The 25,215-nt window shown below is 42.2% G+C and overlaps 1 protein-coding gene across 5 annotated transcripts in view; it reads right to left on the reverse strand.

Annotated features, from left to right (window-relative positions):
- rhbdl3 (rhomboid, veinlet-like 3 (Drosophila)) overlaps positions 1 to 25,215 on the reverse strand; it is a 75,915-nt gene that overhangs the window by 17,348 nt on the left and 33,352 nt on the right. For all 5 annotated transcript variants that reach the window (XM_051897440.1, XM_051897441.1, XM_051897442.1 and 2 more), the window contains 2 exons: positions 22,216 to 22,440; positions 17,075 to 17,223 (listed from right to left, as the gene is read on the reverse strand). In XM_051897440.1, coding sequence (XP_051753400.1) covers positions 17,075 to 17,223; positions 22,216 to 22,440 — 374 coding nt within the window. The remainder of the gene's footprint in view (positions 1 to 17,074; positions 17,224 to 22,215; positions 22,441 to 25,215) is intronic.

Raw genomic sequence — 25,215 nt, forward strand, 5'->3', positions numbered from 1 at the left:
TGTGACGTCGCTGAACGTTCTAAATCCCATATGTGGGACCGTACGCTCAGGGGCACAGAAATAAAAATCCCATATGTGGGACCGTACCGCTCAAAGGGTTAACAGGAAAATCTGCATTAATGATCTTGAATTATAAGTTGCTAGGGATCTGATCTGAAACTGATCTGTGTTCCAACAAAATCCACTGTTTCCAGAATAAAAGATCATTAAATCACTGATATGAAAAGATTAAAATAAGAGGGTAAATTCGAAAAAGCAAAAACAAAGTTTCTACACACACTAAAATATACAAATGATACAGTATGTATATACATGTAATGAAGTGCAATGGTTAATTCTGTTGTGGCTTTGTTTGGAACTATTTTTGTTAGCTAAGCAAAAAAAGAGTGACAACATTGTGTCTCAGTATTAACTTGTTTATTGAAGTGATCGTAATTGTGCTGTTGGTCTGATATTGTATAAGTATATACAGTATCTCACAGAAGGGAGTACATCCCTCACATTTTTGTAAATATTTTATTATATCTTCACTGAGCACAACACTGAAGAAATGACATTTTGCTACAATGTAAAGTAGTGAGTGTACAGCTTGTATAACAGTGTAAATTTGCTGTCCCCTCAAAATAACTCAACACACAGCCATTAATGTCTAAACCGCTGGCCACAAAAGTGAACCTACATCCCTGAAAGTACAACCCTAAGTGAAAATGTCCAAATTGAGCCCAAAGTGTCAATATTTTGTGTGGCCACCATTATTTTCCAGCACTGCCTTAACCCTCTTGGGCATGGATTTCAACAGAGCTTCACAGGTTGCCACTGGAGTCCTCTTCCACTCCTCCATGACAACATCACGGAGTTGGTGGATGTTAGAGACCTTGCGCTCCCTCCAATAGAGTTTAGGTCTGGAGACTTGCTTGGCCAGTCTTTACAACCTTTTCAACCTTTACCCGTCAGCTTCTTTAGCAAGGCAGTGGTCATCTTGGAGGTGTGTTTGGAGTCGTTATCATGTTGGAATACTGCCCTGCGGCCCAGTCTCCGAAGCGAGGGGATCATGCTCTGCTTCAGTATGTCACAGTACATGTTGGCATTCATGGTTCCCTCAATGAACTGTAGCTCCCCAGTGCCGGCAGCATTCATGCAGCCCCAGACCATGACACTCCCATCACCATGCTTGACTGTAGGCAAGACACACTTGTCTTTGTACTCCTCACCTGGTTGCCGCCACACACGCTTGACACCATCTGAACCAAATAAGTTTATCTTGGTCTCATCAGACCACAGGACATGGTTCCAGTAATCCATGTCCTTAGTCTGCTTGTCTTCAGCAAACTGTTCGCGGGCTTTCTTGTGCATCATTTTTAGAAGAGGTTTCCTTCTGGGACGACAGCCATGCAGACCAATTTGATGCCGTGTGTGGCGTATGGTCTGAGCACCGACAGGCTGACCCCCCACCCCTTCAACCTCTGCAGCAATGCTGGCAGCACTCATACGTCTATTTCCCAAACACAACCTCTGGAAATGACGCTGAGCACGTGCACTCAACTTCTTTGGTTGACCATGGCGAGGCCTGTTCTGAGTGGAACCTGTCCTGTTAAACCGCTGTATGGTCTTGGCCACCGTGCTGCAGCTCAGTTTCAGGGTCTTGGCAATCTTCTTATAGCCTGCGCCATCTTTATGTAGAGCAACAATTCTTTTTTTCAGATCCTCAGAGAGTTCTTTGCCATGAGACAATGAAACAATGAAGTCATCCTGAAACGATCTGGCAGTGATCCGGGTCTGCATGAATAATAGTACACCACCTTAAAAAAAAAAAACACGCACCACTTAAGGGCATACATTCTTCTACTCATTCTTGCACTCAAAATAGTCTCTAGTCTCTGGAAGCCCACCATCTGTTAGCCGGTCCCCCTCAGGGGCCAAACATGCAGTTTCCAAAGCTCAGGCTGGTGATGGAATATCGTCCCCTGCGCCTGAGACAGAAGGTCTCTACTGTTCAGTATCGCCCAGGGTGAGCCGTCGGGAAGAGATATTATTTCCAAGAACCAAACTCTGGTTGGCCAACGAGGCGCTATCAGCAAGAAGCAAGACCCTTGTTGACGGACCTTGGCCAGGATTCCCAGGAGCAGGGCGATCGGTGGAAACACATAAAGACGCATTCTGGGCCATGTTTGGGCTATGAGGTCCACCTCTGCTTTGTAAAATCTTTCCCAGCTTTGTCTAACTATGTTGGGGTGGACCTTCCTATCACCTTGTGTCACCTCCCTTCTGGACAGTAAATCTGCTCCCACATTCATGTGTCCAGGAACGTGAATCGGCCAGAGGGACAGGAACTTGTCCTGAGCCCAAAGCAGAACCTGCTGAGCTAGTTTGTTCAAATGGAGTGAATGCTGTCCACCCTGGCGATTTATGTAAGCGACTACAGCAGTGTTGTCCACCCTCACTAGGACATGGTAGCCCCTTAACCAGAAATGCAGCCATCGAATTGATGTGCCAATCGAGATCCATCTAAGACTGCTCCCCAGCCCATCAAGGAAGTGTCTGTCGTTAGCATCTTGCGACAACAACCTAGATTGGGACCCAAGGGGAGCAACCGGGGTATTTGCCTTTTGGGATTGGTCCTTGGATGAAAATCCCCTGGCTCTGAGCCACAACTGAAGCAGTCTCATGTGCAGAAGGCCCAAAGGTATTATCGTGGGCACAGCTGCCATAAGACTATTCTTTAAAAATGAAGAAGTGTAATCTCCTGACTTAGCCTGACATTGTTCAGGGTGCTTAAGATGGACTCGACACATGCGGGACACATGTGCCTGCATGGTAACCAAGTCCCATACAACCCCTAAATACATTGTCCTTTGGGCAGAAGAGAATGCTTTTCTTGCTGTTGAGTCTTAACCCCAGAGATTGAAGACGAGCTAGGACGACATCTCGATGTCGAAGCGCAAGCTCTCGAGACTGGGCCAAAATTAGCCAGTCGTCCATGTAATTTAAAACGCGGATGCCCTGGAGTCACAATGGAGCCAGCACTGCATCCATGCATTTTGTGTATGTGCAGGGTGATGAGGCTAGACCGAATGGAAGAACCCGATATTGGTAAGATTCACCCCAGAAAGTGGAGGAACTTATCAAACGTTGTGTTGTATCTCCTTGTGTCTTTTAGCCTCCCAGAACCTACTGATGACAAAGTTGACAGAGTCGCCACATAGGCTGGAAGGCAACATGGGAGCATCAAGGAGAAACACACTCCTTCGACAAGATCACAAGATCTCTTCGACCTAGGGCATCGTCGTCAGTGTTGGGTGTAATGCGTTACTGTAATTAAATTACTTATCCACAGAAAATGTAAAGGATTACTGTTCATTTTTAGGTAATTTAATTAGTTACTTATAATGTACTTGCGTTACATACTGTAAATTAGTTCAACAGTTATGTTTAAATCAATATTGAATTGAAAATCTAAATTTGTCGTCTAAAGGTAAAAGTGAACGCTGCCTTTTAAAATCATTAGCTGTAGTGCAGTTACGTGTGAGTTCGCAACTTCGCACCAGTTGGCTGCGTAGTCGCTGTCTGAAGATGTCGGCAGAAGCGAGTGGATGTTTTGCAGAATGGAAATATTCCAATTACTTCACTTTTTTGACACAGGTAGGCAAGAACATTACGGTAAAATGTAAGCTATGTCCTAGGGAGAAAAAAACTGTGCACGCTCTCTGAGAGATGGTCTTCAGTCAGTGCGCTCTCAGCGCACACACATAGCCGCCTCTCGCGATTGTCAGATTTTCGCGGTTTATTACACATAAACGTTCAAATACACACACGGTTATGTCAAAATGTCCGTCTTATTGTCCCTGTCCATTAGGTCTTAGTGACAGCAGCCTTTAAAACATGCTACTGTCTACTATTAGCTGTCTGTATTATAAATGATAATCAAACAACAAAAGAAAAGCTTTAATAAGGATTCATCTATATTTAATTTATACACGTATGACTATGAAGAGTTATTTTATATTTGATTATTCAATTTCTGTGGTATTTTTACTTACTACTATTAGACCTACCTGAAAAAAATATATAGCATTGTTTTATTTGTATTTTTATATATTTTTACCGTGGTATCGAGTATTGTGCACTTTTGGTGGTATCGGTACTGACTACTAGATTTTTGGTATAGTGACATCCCTAAAAAAAAAAAAAAAAATTATAAAGTAAATAAAAGTATTATAGTATGTTTTAATAAAGCTAAAATGTTTTAAAAAGTTATAAAAGGCTATAAAAGGCTAAACTATTCCATGTTTGACTCATATTTAAATTATTAAAAGAGTTTCCTTTCTATTGTCTATCCGGTCAAGTTTTATAGGGATTAAGAATTAGTAATGAATTGAGTTAATTATTGAGTAATTAAATTACTTTTCAGACAGAGTAATTAGAAAAGTATTTTAAATACAACATTGATTATGTAATTAGTAATTAATTACTTTTTTGAAGTAACTTACCCAACACTAATCGTCGTATAACCCTGTGCCTTTGCACCAATGATAGTCGATTAAATCGATGTCGCAGGTACAAAGACACCGGAAGAATAAGGCTTACTCCATGACTTTGTTAATTTGTCGTTCTGGTGCCTCCCCTTGGCCACCTGACAGAAATCTGTTGTGTAATATTGATCATCTTGTGGTCTCTTTTTCCTGTGGCCAGTCTAACTGAAGACTGTCCACAGCATGATTCACTACCTCGAGCAGCTTGTCGTAAGATCTATCGTCACGAGAGGAGCGCTCAGAGGCAGCGCACTCGAATTCCATCTCCTCAAGAGAACTAATGTCTTCAGCCCGGTCTGAAGAAGTTACAGAGCGTGCTCCAGAAGTGGGCTGGAGGACCTCTCGATCTGGTGAAAAAACAAGGAAAAGGGGAGAACCCATCTTTTGCCCTTCACCCAGATCGACACGTGAGCCCCATGATATTAACATTCATTTTCATGTGTTTTAAAAAAGACTGTTGACCTTTAAAATGTCCTTTACCCATCAGATAACAAATAGAATCATATGAAAGGGATTTATAAGGGCAAAATAACAAGGTTAGTGGACAATGCAAATAGAACGTTTCCATTTCTGCTTTAAACAAATGTGGTGTGTAATGCTGCAATGCATCACAGAATAAGTCATGTGTGCTGGTGGTGACACCAGGGGAGTGAATGGCTTTTGAAAATGCCTGTGTCTGTGTGAGAGTGTCTGTGTGTTCTCTTATTGGGATTCTGTTGGTGCAGCAGACGGAGCAGATCACTAACTTGGGTTAATGGGGAGATTACTCTGTAGATGAGTGTAATATAAAACATTAAACCCCACAGATAACAGCACATCAGACACATCACAGGGGCTCAAGCCCTCTATCAACTGGGGACAGAGGCCTTCAGTCCTCCATGCCAGAAAAATGCTTTTTGAAATGTGCTTTAGTATGTTTTGTGTGCCTGAAAATGTTGCCTTGAGGGTGAAGGCATTTTAAAATGCCAGAAAAGAAATCTAATAAAAGCAGTATCTAAAAATTGCACAAATTAGCAGCAGTGGGCCACACTGTGAAGCTGCAATACTCTTGGACGTTTTGAGATACAAATGACTCTCTAAAGGGTTAGTTCACCCAAAAATGAAAATAATGTCATTTATTACTCACCCTCATGTCGTTCTACACCCGTAAGACATTCGTTCATCTTCGGAACACAAATTAAGATATTGTTGATGAAATCCGATGGCTCAGTGAGGCCTCTATTGAGAGCAAAGCCATTCAAACTCTTAAGGTCCATAAAGGTACTAAAAACATATTTGAAACAGTTCATGTGCAATGTTTTGAAATCGGCCCATACTGTATAGATATTGTTGAAAAGTCTTTTGTTTTTTTTGGCGCACAAAAAGTATTCTTGTCACTTTATAATATTAAGATAGAACCACTGAACTCACATGAACTGTTTCAAATATGTTTTTAGTACCTTTACCTTTAGAGCACAGCTGATTGGTTCCTGCTGCATCAGTGGCCAATCAGCTCGCGTGCTCAACCTTCAAATACTTGGGTAGCATTTGCCTTAGCAGTGCAGCGCGCTTTCAGAAATCCAACATCTAAGATAAGTGAACTGGTTTTTATACTATATCACTATGCGTTTTGGTGTAGTCTGCTTTATCAATTCATTATGAAGTAACCATGCATAAGGTTTAATTCAGGTGTCATGTCAACAGTCCTGTTTTAATGCTTAGAGTAAATTACTAAGCATATAAGCAGCTAGCAAATATGCAATTTTGCATTTATGCAGCAGAAAGCAGGCAATGTAGTTGCCATAAGGATACAGAGACAACTTTGCTGCATTTTTGTATTAGCATATCTAACGGAGCTACAGCAATTCCTAGTATATTTTGTACAGCAGCAGCAGCAGCAGCATGTATAACAAATTCAGATTGCAATGTTAGCGAATATCAACAGCAATAGAACACTAGCAGATGTTAGTTAGATGGTTAAGTAGACACGGTGTCTGCTAAATTGTGTGAGATGAGTCGTGTGTCATCATGATTTAAAATGCAAACAATGTATTCACTTTATTCACATAAGAAGTATGCGAGCAGCTGCATTCGGCAGAATTATATTGGGCATATACTATTTCATAACTACAGGACAAACACAGATTTATGCTAATGTCGGATACTTTAACGTCAGCTTATTAGTAGACATCACTGCTGTCACGTAGAATGATAATTATCATTGTAACTTATAGAGTGTGCCAAGGCAGTTCCATGCATTTCTCAAACAAAACAAAGAGCATGTAATATATCATTTTGGCAAACGCTCCACTGTGTGTCTGTGTTTGTGCACTCTGAAGAGCATCGGTCATTTCCGTTTGCGGCAGTGGGCTGTGTGGTTGATTGCGGACATGTTTGTTGATCATGAGCGGTGGCCATCAGAGGTGTTTGTTATCAGTCGGAATCACTCACTGCTCAAAATGCCGAGGTATTTGCTTTAACAACAAGAGTGCAATAGGAGACTCAGTGTGTGCAGTGCGGACAGCTCATTGATGTAGCGGCACTTCTGAGATCGCTGCGGGCTGAGATGAGTGAGCAGTTTTGCGCACTCTCGTGGCTAAATGTCATTCATTGAATAAGTTTTTATGCTGCTGTAATTACTGACAGTCGGTTGCACGTTGTGAAGTTTAGGAAGAGACATAATGTGAGTTTCACTCTCAAATTGCATTGATTGACATTACCATTGCATGGGACGAGATATGATATGCCAAATAGTAATGCATTAGCAATATAACTCAGACAATAGATATATAGAAATATCGGTTAAAATATTATAGTTGTATCGTTAAATAATGACCTATAAATCTTAATGTTTCATGGTACTTATGGTGGAGATGTATCTTACACAACTTCTGCGTTAAAATACCCTTACTAAAATCTGGGAAATTTCTGTATTCCAGAACCAGATTGAGCATTCACGTCTAAACATAGGCCTAAACCTTTTCTTTAATATACGTAATATACGTAATATACGTACCTTTAAACACCCTTTGTAGAAGGGTGTTTACAGTCCTGCATAGATGTAGGAGTAAAATACAAGCATACAGCAGCAGTGATGCGTATTAAGTTATACAGCAGCAGCAAAAGCCATTTACATTACTGCGACTAAGCATGGCGAACATGAGAAATGTATAGCCATTTAACCGGGGCTTACTCTATTCGCTCAACTTCCAACAACACTTTTTCCAAGGCTTATGTTTTCATTTACCCATGTGTGTTTCGGGCTGGGCTCAGCTGAACGTGGTTAGAGTCATGCTCCATTATTCATCCGTTGTCTAAATGGCCTCCACATTTACAAATAGGAGTCTAGAGGGTTTTGACAATGATGATTATCAAATGATGCTAAATCATCATACTATTTTCTCAGGTGGTGTGTGGTGTTTCTTTTCTCATCTCTATTAGCCTGCAATGTGCTATCATTTGTTAAAGCCACACATAATTTGCCGTGGTAGCCCAGGCACATACAGTCATAGTCATAGGCCAATAGAGTTAAGCCATTCAGCAAAGCAGGCCCAAGCACACATTGTCTAATATGCCACTAGAGCCAAGCCTTATGGCCCAAACTACTTAATTTAGTGGCATGCATACACTGGTATGCAGGCACATATGTAGCTAACACCACATTGGTAAGTCACTAGGGACAAAAAAAAAAAAAAAAAAAAAAAAAACCACACAGGGCTACACTGCGAGATGTTTTACGTGCCGTATATGCCCCTTATGGCTGCCCACATGTCTAATGGCTAGATTTGCTTGGTGGAATAATGCGTAAGCAGATCTAGTCCACCAAGACCAAGCATATGCCCCATTTTTCATACTCAAATCATCTGAATTATCATCTTGCAGTACACTTGGCTTGTATTGTTCAAATATCATATCACTTGCTCTGTTGGGGGTTAATTTATGTACACAATATTGTACAGCAGCAGCATGTCTTAATTGCTCGCAGCAGTGTGTTGTGTATGTATTGGCAGTAGCAAGTCACGTACTTGCTCTGCAGCAGCAGCAATAACCTACAGCAGCAGCAGCAGCAGCATAGCAGAACTCTTCCAACAAGACCAAACCCATTACCATGCCAAACATTCTGAGAGTTGTCATGACAGAAATACAAAGTTCTGTCATGAAACTCTAGATGGCGCAGGCTAATAATCCTTTAAATCAACCTGCTGGTAATCACATTGTTATCTATAGGGCACAGCTGATTGGTTCCTGCTGACATGCTCAACCTTCAAATTCTTGGGTAGCATTTGCCTTAGCAGTGCAGCGCGCTTTCAGAAACCTTTCACCTTCCCCCAGCTCCACCTGTATGGATCTGCTATGGGTAATTCATGTACGCTATATTGTACAGCAGCAGCATGTTTTCCTTGCTCACATCAGGGTGCCATGTATGTATTGGCAGTAGCAAGTCCCATACTTGCTCTGCAGCAGCAGCAGCAGCAATAAAAGCAGCAGCAGCAGCGTAGCAGATCTATTCCGCCAAGACCGAACATCAACATTGTCATACCCATTACCATGCCAAACACGCCAAGAGTTGTCATGACAGAAGTGTATTTGTTACATTGTGAAAGGTTTTTATTCCTGCTTATTTAACAGCTGTCTATATTCAGATTTGTCAGTCATGGCATTGAACTGTCAATTTTGTATTTATTTATTTTTTTTTTATAATGACAAATAAACTATACTGTATGTTGACCATTTTTCAAGACAACATACCAGTGACAATTTAATGTCTCATATCACTCAAAGGTCTCTCTCTTATCATACAAACAATGTTATCAGCTAAATGATGTAAAAATGGCTTGGACAACTTACACAGTATTTATTTTATTATATAAATGGTAAGCATAAAACATTTGCTAGATGGCTAGAAGCACAGAGTTTCTTTTTGCACAAGAAAGCTTCAGTGGCTACCCAGGTAAGCTTTTTGGTTTCAAGAAGGTTTTAGGCAGTGTTTATTGTAACTTACATGCAACATGCAACAGCTAACATGTTCCAGAGAAGGTTTAATTGGATAAGAGATCACAAACCAAATCTGGACCAATCAACTGTGAGCAAATTGACATATTCTAATAAAATCACTTATATTTTTGGCTCCAAATGAAAGCAGTTCACAGTGAAAGAATTTTTGTGTTGACAAATTTTGACAAAATTGCTCTGCCTGTGCTTCTAATTATTATTATTATTATTATTTAATATTTTATTTAAAGTTTTATAGTTATGTCAACAAACACAAAAGCACAACACATAACCAACATAGAACAACAAAGGACACACATTTACACAGAATAAAGGGGTAAAAAAAAAAAAAAAAAAAAAACCTAGTGTCACGAATATGGCTCCTTCGGCCCCTCCTCCGGACCACCGGAGGGAGCCATCACCGGAATACTGATCAGTTCTCATTCGGACTACGTTTCCCATGGGCCCTCACTCCTGGGACTGATTGCACACACACCTGCACCGCATCACACTCACACTATATAAGACACACTCACACACACACATCGCGAAGTCTTGATTTGCCGAGGTGATCATTTCTGAGCGTTTTTCTGTGGACTGTTTATCTGTTACCGATTGGACTGTTTATTCCCTGCGACCCTTTGCTGCCTACCCTGATCTTTGCCTGTTTCCTGGACTGTGATTGTTTGCTGCCTGCCCTGATCCTTGCCTGTACCCTGACTCTGTTTGTCTGCCGCCTGCCCCGACCATTGCCTGTTACTGTTTATGCCTCTGCCTTTGCCCTGTCTACTCTGTAAGTACTTTTAATAAACTAGCTGCAAATGGATCCACATTCTGTCGACCCATCATTACAGAAGACTTCGCCAATCAGCGATCCAGCAGCCCTCATGCAGATTTCGTCAGAACTAACTGCCCAGGCCAACCAGCTAGCGGTGCATCAACATCAGCTTAACCGCTTAACTTCTCTTACCGAAGAACTGGTGAAAACGCTCCAAGGCCTCCGATTTAGCCCTGCTGAAATCGCCACACCGCCGCCCGTTGTTCCCGCCAATCCAGGCTTCGCGGCCTCCCCTGCGGTCAACCCTCGCCTAGCGCTCCCAGAAAAGTTCGACGGCAGTCCCGCCAGATGTAAGGGGTTCCTTCTCCAATGCTCCCTGTTCATCAACCAACAACCGTCTCTGTATCCCACCGAATCCAGTCGGATATCGTTTGTGTGTTCCCTGCTCACTGGCAAAGCACTGGTTTGGGCCACCGCGGTGTGGAGAGATGACAGTCCTGCGTTCCCCACCTTCCAGGACTTCTTGCGAAGCTTTAAAGAGGTCTTCGAACATCCCGAAGGAGGCAAGAGCGTCGGCGATCAGCTATTGTCTCTCAGCCAAGGTAAACAAACAGCAGCTGAGTACGCGCTCAACTTTCGCACTCTCGCCGCTCAGACGAACTGGGTTGAGGACACATTAAAACTGCTTTTCCGAAGGGGTCTATCACTGGAATTACAAGCCGAACTCGCGTGCCGGGATGAGGGAAGCTCGCTCAACGCTTTCATCGAACTGGCCATTCACATTGACAATCTGCTACGCACCCGACGACCCGTTCGGCTATCCGCCTCAGCCGGACCCGCTTTGGAACCCATGCAACTCGGCTACACTCCGCTACTTCCCGAAGAGAGAGAAAGGAGACGACAACTACATCTGTGTCTCTACTGCGGCCAGGCCGGCCATATCAAGATTAACTGCCCCGTACGACCTCAGTCTTCCAATCCCAAAGCGGTGAGTTCTGCACCACACTCCAACTGCTTTAAAATTCCCATTCAGATTACCGTAAATGGCCAACGTCTATCCACTCACGCCTTGCTGGATTCTGGAGCCGCCGGGAACTTCATGTCTGATGCTTTCATCAAAAGTCATAACATCTCACTAACAGACTGTAATTCCCTGTTGACAGTGGAGGCGCTAGATGGGAAGCCCATCGGCGGAGGCAAAGTGATCCATATCACAGACGAACTCGCTTTACAAGTAGGGGCCCTTCACCATGAGCTCATTCGCTTCTACGTTATCCACTCACCCAACAACCCCGTGATCCTTGGTCTGCCGTGGCTCAGAACCCATAACCCACACATTTCCTGGAAGGAGGGCCAGATTGTACAATGGGACGCCAACTGCCATGCAAACTGCTTGAAACAAATCACTCCCCTGCCAGTTCAAGCCGCTGCACTCCATGATTCTGACACCGAGAAATTAAACATACCCGAAGAATACTCCGATCTGGCTGTGGCCTTCAGTAAGAACAAGTCCACTGAACTTCCTCCTCATCGCTCCGGGGACTGTGCCATCGACCTGTTGCCTGGAACCACACCTCCCAAGGGCAGGATCTTTCCCCTGTCACAACCCGAGTCAGCAGCCATGAAAGCCTACATCGAGGAGGAACTAGCCAAAGGATTTATCCGCCCGTCCACATCACCGGCAGCCTCAGGATTCTTCTTCGTCAAGAAAAAGGACGGCGGATTAAGACCTTGTATCGACTACCGTGGACTCAATGACATCACCATCAAGTTCCGGTACCCCTTACCTCTAGTTCCTCCAGCCCTCGAACAACTCAGGCAGGCCACATACTTTACCAAGTTGGACCTTCGCTGTGCGTACAACCTGATTCGCATCCGAGAAGGGGACGAATGGAAGACAGCTTTTTCCACCACCACTGGTCACTACGAGACCCTCGTCATGCCGTTCGGGCTAGCCAACAGTCCCTCTGTCTTCCAGTCCTTTATTAACGACGTCTTCCGTGACATGCTTAATCGCTGGGTCATAGTCTACATAGATGACATCCTCATCTACTCCAACTCTCTCAAGGAACATGTTCAGCACGTACGGGCGGTACTCCAAAGACTGATACAACACAAACTTTATGCAAAAGCAGAGAAATGCGAATTTCACCAAACCTCCACAACCTTTCTGGGTTACATTATCAGCCGTGAGGGCGTGGCCATGGATGACAGTAAGGTGAGGGCGGTACAGGACTGGCCACAACCTCGCACACTGAAGGAGTTACAACGGTTCCTGGGGTTTGCCAACTTCTACAGGCGATTCATTCGGAACTTCAGCGGTGTTGCAGCCCCGTTAACGTCCATGACCAAGCGGCAGTCCTCACGTCTCATCTGGTCCTCTGAGGCAATACAGGCTTTCCAAGAGCTAAAGGAGCGTTTCACGTCAGCACCCATTCTCCGTCACCCAGACCCTGAACTTCCCTTCATTGTAGAAGTGGACGCCTCCAGCACGGGCATAGGGGCCGTCCTTTCTCAGCGCCAAGGTAACCCAGAGAAGATGTACCCGTGTGCTTTTTATTCCCGGAAAATGTCGGCGGCTGAACGTAATTACGATGTGGGCAATCGGGAATTACTGGCTATGAAGGCAGCACTGGAGGAGTGGCGTCACTGGCTGGAGGGAGCAAAACATCCGTTCACCATTCTCACAGACCATAAAAACCTGGAATACCTGCGTTCCGCCAAGCGTCTAAATCCACGGCAAGCTAGGTGGGCCTTGTTCTTCACGCGCTTCCAGTTCTCTGTAACTTATAGACCAGGCTCTAAGAACACCAAGGCAGACGCGCTGTCACGGCAGCATGAGGAGGTGGAACGGACAGAAATCGCAGAGAACATAATCCCTGACACCTTACTGCTGGCTCCAGTTCAATGGGACATTATCACAGAGATCACACATGCCAACGAACAGACCACTCCTCCTCCAACATGCCCGCCGGACCGCACCTACGTCCCAGCACAGCTTCGGGACAGACTACTTCATCACGTGCACGACTTTCCAAGCTCTGGTCATCCGGGTGTTACAGCCACTCTCCATCTGCTACAAAATCAGTTCTGGTGGGACTCCATGTTATCCGACACTACCCGCTTCATCACTAACTGTACACCCTGTCAAACCACCAAGGCTTCACACCAAGCGCCAGCTGGACTGTTACAACCATTACCCATTCCTCAACGTCCCTGGTCTCACATAGCCATTGATTTTGTCACGGATCTCCCAGAATCCCAGGGCCACACCACCATACTCACAGTCATCGACCGTTTCTCAAAAGCATGCAGACTCATACCACTGGCCAAGCTACCCACAGCATTCGAAACAGCTGAGCTTCTATGCAATTATGTGTTCCGTTTCTATGGACTACCTGAGGACATTGTATCAGACAGGGGCCCACAGTTTACATCTCGAGTCTGGTCATCCTTCTTCAAGAGTCTCAATATCAACGTCAGCCTCACTTCAGGGTACCATCCAGAATCCAATGGCCAAACAGAGCGCATGAACCAAGAATTAACACGATTCTTACGCACCTACTGCCAGCGCAACCAGACCGACTGGAGCCGTTATCTGCTCTGGGCGGAGTACGCCCAAAACTCCCTACAGAAACCTGCCACTGGTGTCACGCCCTTTCAGTGCATCTTGGGCTTCCAACCTCCATTATTTCCTTGGTCTGGTGAACCATCCAATCTACCGTCTGTTACTGAATGGATGCAAAGAAGCGAAGAAACCTGGGACCAAGCTCACCATCACCTACAACGCGCCGTAAGAAGGCAGGAGATGCAGGCCAATCGTCACCGACGTCCCAATCCCCAGTACGCCGTGGGACAATGGGTTTGGCTGTCCACCAGAGACCTCCGGCTAAGACTTCCATGCAGGAAACTCAGTCCCAGGTTTGTAGGGCCCTTTCAAATTATCAAACAAATCACCCCAGTATCATTTCGTTTAGACTTGCCTGCTAATTACCGTGTCTCTCCCACTTTTCATGTTTCGCTGCTGAAACCCTCCGGGGGTCCGAGAGGGGAGCCAGAGGGAGCCGAGGTCCGCTCCCCCCCACCCTTGATGATTGAAGGCGAGGAAGCCTATCAAGTACGAGAGCTGCTCGACTCCAGGCGCCGGGGTAGGAGACTACAATACTTAGCCGACTGGGAGGGGTACGGCCCGGAGGAGCGATCCTGGGTCAATGCGGATGATATCCTGGACCCCTCACTCACAGAGGAATTTCATCGGACGCACCCGGAGAGACCGGCCCCTCGACCACGTGGTAGACCCCGGCGTCCGCTTCCTCGCGTCTGGAGCCGCTCACAGGGGGGGGGCTCTGTCACGAATATGGCTCCTTCGCCCCTCCTCCGGACCACCGGAGGGAGCCATCACCGGAATACTGATCAGTTCTCATTCGGACTACGTTTCCCATGGGCCCTCACTCCTGGGACTGATTGCACACACACCTGCACCGCATCACACTCACACTATATAAGACACACTCACACACACACATCGCGAAGTCTTGATTTGCCGAGGTGATCATTTCTGAGCGTTTTTCTGTGGACTGTTTATCTGTTACCGATTGGACTGTTTATTCCCTGCGACCCTTTGCTGCCTACCCTGATCTTTGCCTGTTTCCTGGACTGTGATTGTTTGCTGCCTGCCCTGATCCTTGCCTGTACCCTGACTCTGTTTGTCTGCCGCCTGCCCCGACCATTGCCTGTTACTGTTTATGCCTCTGCCTTTGCCCTGTCTACTCTGTAAGTACTTTTAATAAACTAGCTGCAAATGGATCCACATTCTGTCGACCCATCATTACACCTAGATTGCCTCAGTCAGCAAATATATACAAAATAATTATTGAGAATATAAACATAACTGACAATATTCACAATTGTTTTGTAAATCAGATACTTCACCACAGGGGAAGAAAATAGACATACACAAATTAAAAAATAAATAAATAAATAGAAGGGGAGGATTATAGAATATATCCTTGTTAAACTTCCAACAGTCTCAAGAGAGGTCCCCATGTGGTTTCAAATCTTTTTTTGTGAGCCTAGCTCACCAAAATGTAACTGTTCCATTTGGATAATATAAAGCATATTATTTAGCCATTTCTGGAAACAAGGGGCTTGTGAAGTTTTCCAATTGAGGAGTATTACTTTTTTGGCTGCAATTAAGCCTACCATTAGAGCGTGCTGGTGAGTATAAGGGATAGTATCCATTACATCAGAATAGCCAAAAATAGCTAGATTGTGGTCAGGTTGAATGTTAATTCTGTATACACTTGAAAACAATTAAAAAATGTTAGACCAAAAATCATACAAAATAGGGCAAAACCAAAATAAATGTACCAATGTGCCCTCCACCATCTTGCACCTATCACATTGAGAAGATATGGAGGGAAATATTTTGTTCAATCTAGTTTTGGAGTAATGAATGCGGTGTATAACTTTGAACTAGATTAATTTATATCTCGAATTTAAAGAACAGCTCTTTATTCTCGACAGGTCTTCTTCCCAGATCACATCAGACACGTCATCGATCAGTTCAGTAGACCAGGCTATTTTAAGGTGGTTGGTGCATATAGGTGTTGTAAAAGCATGAACAAAACGAGATACCAAATTTCTAGTTTCAGGATTAGAAGATAAAAGATCATGAATAATATGCAAATAATGGAAGAAGTGAGACTACTGGAGTGCAAATGTATTTTTTAGTTGCAAAAAAGATGCAAATTGATCCTCTATATACATATAGAGATCTCAAATACAGCATAGACCCTTTTTCCTCTATCCTGAAAAAGCTCCATCAATCTGAGAAGGCTTAAATGAAGGATTGCATGATACTGGTGTATTGATTGAGACTTTTGGTAATTTATAAAATGTATTGACCTGATTTAAAAAATCTTCAAAGTATTTCTCAACACAAAATTGCTGCTTCCTAATTTACATATGGATTTACACTCTGCTAATTATTTATATTTAATTTATATGAATATATATTTATATTAGATAAAATATGTTTAATATTTTATATTCTCCATTGTAAGCAGTTATATTTTGACAAATGCAGTTATACTTTGAAGTTATATTTTGACAATTTATATATTTAAATATAAATATATACATAAAAATAAAAGATTTTTAGAATAGCCCCTAAAAAGCTTATATGTTTTCTTTTAAGCTCATTGTGAACCTATACTGTATAAACAAATAACTAATTTAGTTGATTCATAAGCATTGATTGACTGTCAAATATTTTCTTTCAGCTGTCTTCTCAAACTTTGCAGCAGCAGCAGTAGCAATATTTCATCTTGCCTTATAAATGTATACTTAGATTCTTGATATTTCCTATAAAAATCTCTTAATCTTCAGAAGAGAAGTTAAATGAGCTTGCGAGAAGTGAATCAAACTGACTCTCTCCATATTTCATTTGATTGGCTGTTCACTGCAGATGTCACACTCCAGAGTTCATTATAAATTCTGAAACATATAAATCAATTTATACAGAATAATAAATTCTGAAGCAAGCCCTGAGTTGACAGAGAACATTTATAGTGAGTGCTGTGAGAACACTGAACCTGATCTAAACTGGTTTGGATTTATTTGGTTTTGTCAACTCTAATCCTACTCTGAAACTCAGAGTTTATTTTAACATAATTTTAAGCTAATCTTCATTTAAGATAATAAAATAATTTGAAGTCATATCAATATTTTATGTTCATTAACATAATCAATCACTGTATACTGTAATGACATACATAGCTAATGTGTAACTCACCCAGCGTGCATGAAGATGTAGCTAAAATAGCGCCAGGCCTGAGCTCGGAGCTGCGGATGGTATGGCAATGGGCCCTTCAGGAAGTACGGCGATGACACCTGCAGAACCCAGCGGTTCAGCTGCAGTCCGTAATATATAAAGACAACAACCTGAGGAAGATGTGGTAAGTAAGAGGCTGTTACTGATGTGTGACACTTGTGCTGTCCTCCAAAACAGTGTGATACAGAGGAAGCATTTTAACGGATTAATGAATTATTTTTCTTTTCAGTTAGTATTGAGCAAAAACTTTTTTCATTCTGGTTTCAGAGTTCTGAGGTCTTCTTACCAAAAGGTACTTGTTAAAAATAAATAAATGTTAGTAAAGTTCTTTTTATAATAAGAGTACATTAAATGCTCTGAAAATAACAATAAAATCAGTCAAATTTTTTTCCCCACAGACAGATGCAGTAACCTAAATATTTTATTTTGGGATTTAACATTTGTAGGTGATCTACAGCAATGGAGTTGTCTGAACATGAAGTGCAGATGGCACGACTTCAGTTGATGCTGTCTTTAGCTTAAAAAAAAAAAAAAATCTACAATTATTTTAGAGCTCCTTGGATTCAAGTTATTTTCATCATCCATTTATTAAAATTTTATTACAGATTAATAAACTATGTAAAATTATTTAAATTGTCATATTTGTTTATTTAAAGTGTCATGCTTATGATTTATGACATCAATTACTGCTTTATTTATTCAGAAACAGAAGTAACTTCAAGTAATTTGTTTATTCTACATTTTTACAAATTTAATTAGTATAACAACAGCACCCCCAACCAAATAAATATAACATTCTACCGGGCGGCACTAGGACCTGGAGGAGGCTTCTGTTGCTGTGGTACCTGCTGCATGCGCTAGAGAGTAGAGAGTGAGGGCCGGTTCACACAGAACGCGTTTTTGCTCTTAAAAACACGAGAAGCAGGTCAGTGGAATGAAAAAAAAGCACAAGGTCTACAGACAAGTTTTTTTAAAAGTTGAACTTGTTTCCACTTGAGCGCTGTGTTTTTAGAATGCCATGTCATGTGTGAGACGTGACGCAACAGTCATGCAAGTCCTTCTAGCTCATGTTCACACAGAAAAACAATGGAAAAGTAGTGCAGTAGAATGGAAAAACACAGCCCCTGACTGTTGACGGGTATCACACAACGGTCCTCCTGTATTCGCATTCTCAAATTCAAGGATTCTTCCTATGAATTTTTTTTCTACAACTAAGCGACTAATAATATTTTCGTCGACTAACGGTTAGTCGACTATTAGGGGGCAGCCTTAATCCCTAGTTTCCATGGACACTAATCTGTCATCACAGCTGTTCATCATTTAGTTCATCACAATGTATATTTAAGTTCCTCACCTTCACTCAGTGTTTGTCCGGTCTCGTTTGTGAAAATTGTTGCTACTACCTTCTGTTATTTGCCTGTCGGTTTATTATTAAACCTTGCTAACAAAAGACCGGCCCAAGAAAATGATTATGTTGCTAAGTTTGCTGCAGTGGCCCAGAACAGCCACAACCTTTTAAACTTCACAGAACAATTCTCCCGTCTTGCCGTCACCTGCCCCTACGACGACAAGACCCTCAAATCACTGTTCTGGATCAGGGTCAACTACCACCATGCTGTAGAGAGCATCTGTCACTGATCCAGGACACAGCAAGACCCAGAGCCCAGCCCACCACCACCCTCAACTGTGGAGAAATCGCTAGAGCACCCCGCAGACAGAGAGCAACCGCCCGCCGTGATGAGTGAGCCAGAGCCCAAAGAGGAAGGGACAGCGCCGACCATCGGAGCCGGAGCCCCAGAGTGAGTCTGACCAAGGGTGTAAGCCAACGACATCAGTGGCAGACTGAATTCTGGAATTGGACATGGAGGTACTGCCTCCCACCCTATCCCACCCGGTATTATCTGTTTGTTCTGAATCATCACTGTTTTAAGACAGAACTGAGACCAATTTGTTGGCTTGTTGGGAAGTGGAGTTGCCTTTATTGATCACATCAAGCTTACCTCTATCCCCCTCACCACAAAGCTCAGCCAGTCCTCTAGCCCCACCTCTGCTGGATGCTTGCAGCCCTTTGTCTTCAGTGGGAATGCCTTTCAGCAACGTGAAACGATGTTGCTCAGTACTATCAGCTCTCCGTCTTGCCCTGGGATCCATCGGCTCCTTCTCCGATGGTCGTCCCCCAGATGTCGTCGGCCATAGCAACATCTTGGCTCCTCCTTCACTCAACTCCACCATGGGCTGTCATCACTGCTGAGCTCTGGGTCTGCTGCATTGGACACTCTCCATCATCACTGCCGGGGTTCAGTTGTAGTCCTCCTCCTGTCATCCCTTCCCCACACCTCCTTGCCCACCTCCAAAGCCCCCACCTTCCCTCCCTTGTCTGTTGTTGCGGTGTGAGGTTGCACCTTTTCAGAGTGGGCGTAATGTCACACTTATATTCAGTTAGTTTCAGTTTTCTTGGACTTTTAGTTTGTTTTTATTAGCCACATATGTTCCTTTGTTTGAGTTTCCTGTCACTCATCAGTTTCCATGGACACTAATCTGTCATCAGCAGCAGAGTGTTTGTGCGGTCTCGTTTGTAAACTTCTGTTATTTGCCTGTTGGATTATTACTAAACTCTGCATTTGAACTTTATCCTGATCTTCATCTGTCTGTCTGCAACCTTGCTAACACATATACAGTACACCGACCTGTACATTACTGTTCAAAAGTTAGGGGTCAGTAAAATTTTTCAATGTGTTTTTAAAGTATTTTATGCCCACCCAGGCTGCATTAATTTGATTGTAAATACAGTAATACTGTGAAATATAACAATTTAAAATGATATTTTTTTCTATTTTTGTTGAATTGTTGTTGAATTTTCAGCAGCCATTGCTCCAGTATTTAGTGTCTCATGATCCTTCAAAAACTTTTCTTATGTGCTGATTTGGTGCTCAAGAAACATATCATTATCATTAACATTGATAATCTCCCAAGGAGAACCGTCCAGGAGAGACAACGGGTTCGAGAACTATACTTGGGCCGGCCAGCGCGGTTCTAATAGCAGTAGACAAACCCTGTCCTGGCGAACTCTCTCTAGGATGTCTGCTCCCAAATTCAGGTACCCAGGAGAGCAGCTTGCCCTGAGTCCAGAGAAGTATTTGGTGTACCAGTCTGCAAAGAGGGCGCGACCGCAGACCCCACTGAGGATTTATGTATGAGACTACCGATGTATTGTCTGATCGGACAAGAACATGATAGGCTCTGAGGTCCGGGAGGAAGTACCTCAGTGCCAGAAATTCAGCCATCAATCTCCAGGCAATTTATGTGCCACGAGAGATGATGACCCCTCCACAGATCCCGAGTTGAGCGGCCATCTAGGACCGCACCCCAGCCTGTGAGGGATGCATCTGTCGTTAGCGTCTTGTGATGGTAAGAGACCCTCAACACAGGTCCCTGGGACAAGAACCAAGGCTTCTTCCACATCATTTGGTACAAAGACATCTGCACATAACCTTGATGATGCAAAATGAGTTGCCCCTCTGAGAAAACTCCTTGGGCTTGAGCCACCATTGCAATGGCCAAAAGAAATTATGTTGGATGCAGCTGCCATGAGTCCCAACAGTCTTTGAAACTATTTTACAGTGACGACTTGGCCTAGTTTGATCCTGCCTATGGCTATAAGGATCAACTCGATATGAGCAGGAGACAGTCATGCCTTCATCGTAGTGGAGTCCCAAACTACTCTTAGAAAAGTGGTCCTCTGTAATTGGGAAATCACACTCTTCTTGGTGTTCAGTCTTAACCCCAAGCACCTTATGTGTGTGAGGATGACATCTCGATGCCGAGCCGCCATCTTTTCACACTATGCTAGAATTTATCAGTCGTCAATATAGTTGAGTATACGGATGCCCTGGAGTCGCAATGGAGCCAGAGCTGCATCCATACCCATTGTGAAGGTGTGAGGTGACAATGCTAGGCTCAAAGGAAGAACCCAATACTAGTAAGCTTCTTCTTGTGTTGAGGAAGGATGGATATATGAAAGTACGTGTTCTCTAGATCTATTGTGACAAACCAGTCCTCAGATCTGATTTGAGTCACAATAAGGCTGATGGTTAACATCCTGAACCTGTACGTCCTCAGAGTACGGTTTAACTGCTGAAGATCTAAGGGGGACCCCCCATACTTCTTAGGAACTATGAAGTGCTGGCTGTAAAACATGGATCTCTCTCAGGAAGAGGAATACGTTCTATGGCCTCTTTCGCCAAGAGAGACTGAACCTCCTGTTTCAGCACCTAAGCCTGCTTGGGGCTGACTACCAGGGATAGGTGTCTGTTGAAGCGAGGTGGACGAGAATCAAACAGAATTCTGGACCATCTTTTTATAATCTGCAGGACCCATCGAGACATATTTAACATAAGTTTACAGTGTTTCTGGGTCCTGAGTGAAAGCACTGTGCGCCAGATGAAAGCTGCGAAAGGGACATGCCCGTCTCAATCTCCTCTGCCAGAGGAGCTTGACAAGCGATAGAAGCATTGCTCATGCACATGTAAAATAATGCGATCATCAAACATTAATCAGCATATAAATCAAAACTGCCTAACATTACCAAATGAAATGTCGACCCAAGAGGAGATATAGGACTGTGCAAGCTTTGGGGGTGTTGACTGAATTGATTTACTCCATCTATGTTTTGATCATCATTCTGAAACCAATCCTGACATAGTCTGACAAAAATGTGATTTTTCTCAGATTTTTTCAAAATGTTTTTTTTTTTTTTTTGTAATGAAACTTACCCACATTCAAGTGTTGATAGAAAAAAAAAAAAAAAAACTCTACCACTTAATCCACCTAACCTAACCAAACCACCAAACCTGTCTCTCTAATCTTACCTTTATCCCACCTCAATAGCAGCAAAAGTGTTTTACAATACAACATGAACACAATTGTACCATGGTACAACATCATTTTTACTACATAGTAAAAGACAGCTAATATAACGTGGGACCAAAGTATCTTCAGATACGTTTTGCATTTCAATAAAAAAAACAACTCAGAAGTCTCATAGAAACAGTAGAGAATAATTATTTCTTTTAATAATCTTCAATAGTAAAGTTCATTCTAACCTCTGCTATAGTGATGACCAGCATAAGCCATGGTGGTGGACAGTAGGTGTAACTGTCAAAGTACCATTTGCGGTCCACCTCTCTGGGCAAAGTTTCATAAGCAACATGACGCACGAGTCTCCGAGACAGACCCAAGCCTACTTCCTCTCTCAGTGCGGAATTCCTGAGCTGCCGACTCCCCTGCAGGATCGCTCGACGGAAACTGTTCGAACGTTTGTTGCTCATCTGAAAAAACATCACACATAAAAATTGAACAATCATGTTTACTATGAATATTTTACATTTTACTATGAATACGCATGTAAACATGTATCAGTAACCAAAGATAGTAAATCAGTATTGATATAGTCCCTCAGTCCTGTAAGTTTGTATATACACTGAACAATACTTTTATTGGCAAACCTTTCACTTTTTCACTGATACAGGTTGTCACACAATTTCTTCATTTGTCAGGACATTTTCTGTAATCCTTAATAATCTTTATAGATGTTTTTTTTTTTTTTTTTTTCATGTGACTACACTAATTCACCTGTTTATTTAGAAATGTCCATGATGTAATTCGTCTATGATCTGTCTTTTTGTCTTTGACAGTGCACCCCGTCCCACATCCCACGCCCCCCTCCTCTGCCACAGACAGAATGCCACTGTTGTCACTTAGCAACCGATTAAAGATTCCACACTCATCAACAAGTCTCAGAGCAGCTGTGTAACAAACAGTGTGTAAGTGATTTTGTGAGTGCGTTTGTGTGCATGAGACAATGCAGTTCAAACAAGCTTTTCACCGCTGAGGCAAAAAGCCTTCCTCAAAAACCTGGAATGTTCTTTTATCCCATGCCAGGCTCCTGATCAGGAATACAGGTCATGCATTATGTAAGTTGTGGAAGAGGCCCTGAGTAGGATGATGAAATTTAGCTGGAAAGCCCCTGAAGATGTTGCCTTCGCTGTCACAATGGGATCAAATGAAATAGTTTAAAACTTATGACTAAGCTGACCTACAAAGCTTACAGTGTTACATGCTTCACACAGTAAAGCTACAAAAACAGTTTACTCTTTTAAATATAGGAATGAATCCAACTTTGTGAAAAAACTGGGAAATGCTGACCGCAGGTCCCTACCGAGATAACAGCTCATCTTATATGAGTTTCTGTACATGGAAATGTGCACACAACCATCTGCAAGCCGTTTCTACTGATATTACATTAGTACCTGTTTGGTCAATATAGATATACACATGCACACAGGCAAAAACAAAACAAAATACATACACACTGGCCAGCTTTAATATAGACTACAGTTCAAAAAGTTGGAGGTCATTTCTTTTTTAAAGAAATTAATACTTATATTCAGCAAGGATTCATCAAATTGATCAAAGGTGAGAGTAAAGATAATCAGTAAAGACAGTCAAATAAATGCTGTTCTTTTAAACATTTCTATTCATCAAAGAATCATGAACAAAAAGCAATCACAGTTTCCACAAAAATTGAAGCAGCACAAAAATTTTCATCTGTGATAATAAGAAATGTTACTTGAGCACCAAATCAGCATATTAGAATGATTCTGAAGATTCATACGACATTGAAGACTGGTGTAATGGCTGCTGAAAATTCAGCTTTGCCATCACAAGAATAAATGACATTAAAAAAAATAAATAAAAAAAAAATAGAAAAATAGAATAAAAAATGTAAATTTTAATATTTCACAATATTACTGTTTTTACTGTATTTTTGATTAAATAAATGCAGCCTGCCCTTGGTGAGCATAACAGACATTCAAAAACAGTAATAATATTTCACAATATTACTGTTTTTACTGTATTTTTGATTAAATAAATGCAGCCTGCCCTTGGTGAACAAAACAGACATTCAAAAACATCTTACCATACCCAAACTTGTACTGTGGTCTTACCATGGTACAGTAATGGCATTAAATAGTATTATGTTTTTTTCATATGTACTATGATACTGAATAATTAGCAGGTATTTACTGCAGGATACTTTAAAAGAATACCATGGTACTACTCCATTAAGTGTCTAAAAAGCTACTTTTAGTAACACTTTACAATAAGTAAGCAATAAGGTACGAGAGGCTGTGCTGTATCGTGAATAAGTCATGGCTGAAGGGCATTTTTAGGCACGACGTGAAGTGCCTGCAACCCCTTCAGCCGTGACTTATTCATGATACAGCACTAGCCTTGAGTACCTTATTGCTTTTATAAAACAAATATTAAAGCCAAAAATATGTAAAAATGCAACTTTCATGAAGTAAACTTTCACTAAAGCCTTCCTTCTGCCAGAAAAATTGGTCCCTGACCATGAACAGCAACAGAAGTTACATTATTACGCCATTAGATGGTGGCAAATACTGTCTTTATGAGTGTGTCAGTCAGTAGCGAAGACTTTTACATTGAAAAGACTGAACTGTTGTGAACACGGAACAAGACGCAACTGACAAATGCTATGACTAGCGCTGTCAGTCGTGGGCAAACTCCTTAACTGTTAAAAGGACAGATAATACATCGGACATTTAAACAGATTTTTATTATGAACATAGGACTGACCTGAAGGAAAATGCTAAATCTGAATGCAGGTAATAAACTCCTTCACTCTTTTTCTCACAATACTCTTCTTCATAATACAGTAAGCTTCAATAAACAATATCAATTGAGAACATACAGTTTACGTTGCTAAGAGTGGTTGCTAAGGGTGTTGTGCAGTGATACACAGAACCATCGGGCCATAGCCGTGTTTTATCGTGAATAAAACACAGCTATTGAAACAAGGACAGGAACTAATCGTTTTATAATGAACATCAATGGTAAATAGGTTAATATTGATTTATTAATAAACTACTGTTCATTATTAATAAGTTTACTCATAATACATTAATATTAATGTATTAACCTGGAAATGGTAAAAATGCAGTCTTCAAATTGCAAATCTTCAAAGTATATGTAGAAATGTTTCAGTGTGGAATTTCTTACTTTAACAAAATATTCATGTG

The sequence above is a fragment of the Ctenopharyngodon idella genome, chromosome 6, assembly GCF_019924925.1.
Source record: "Ctenopharyngodon idella isolate HZGC_01 chromosome 6, HZGC01, whole genome shotgun sequence".
NCBI classification, from domain to species: Eukaryota; Metazoa; Chordata; class Actinopteri; order Cypriniformes; family Xenocyprididae; genus Ctenopharyngodon; species Ctenopharyngodon idella.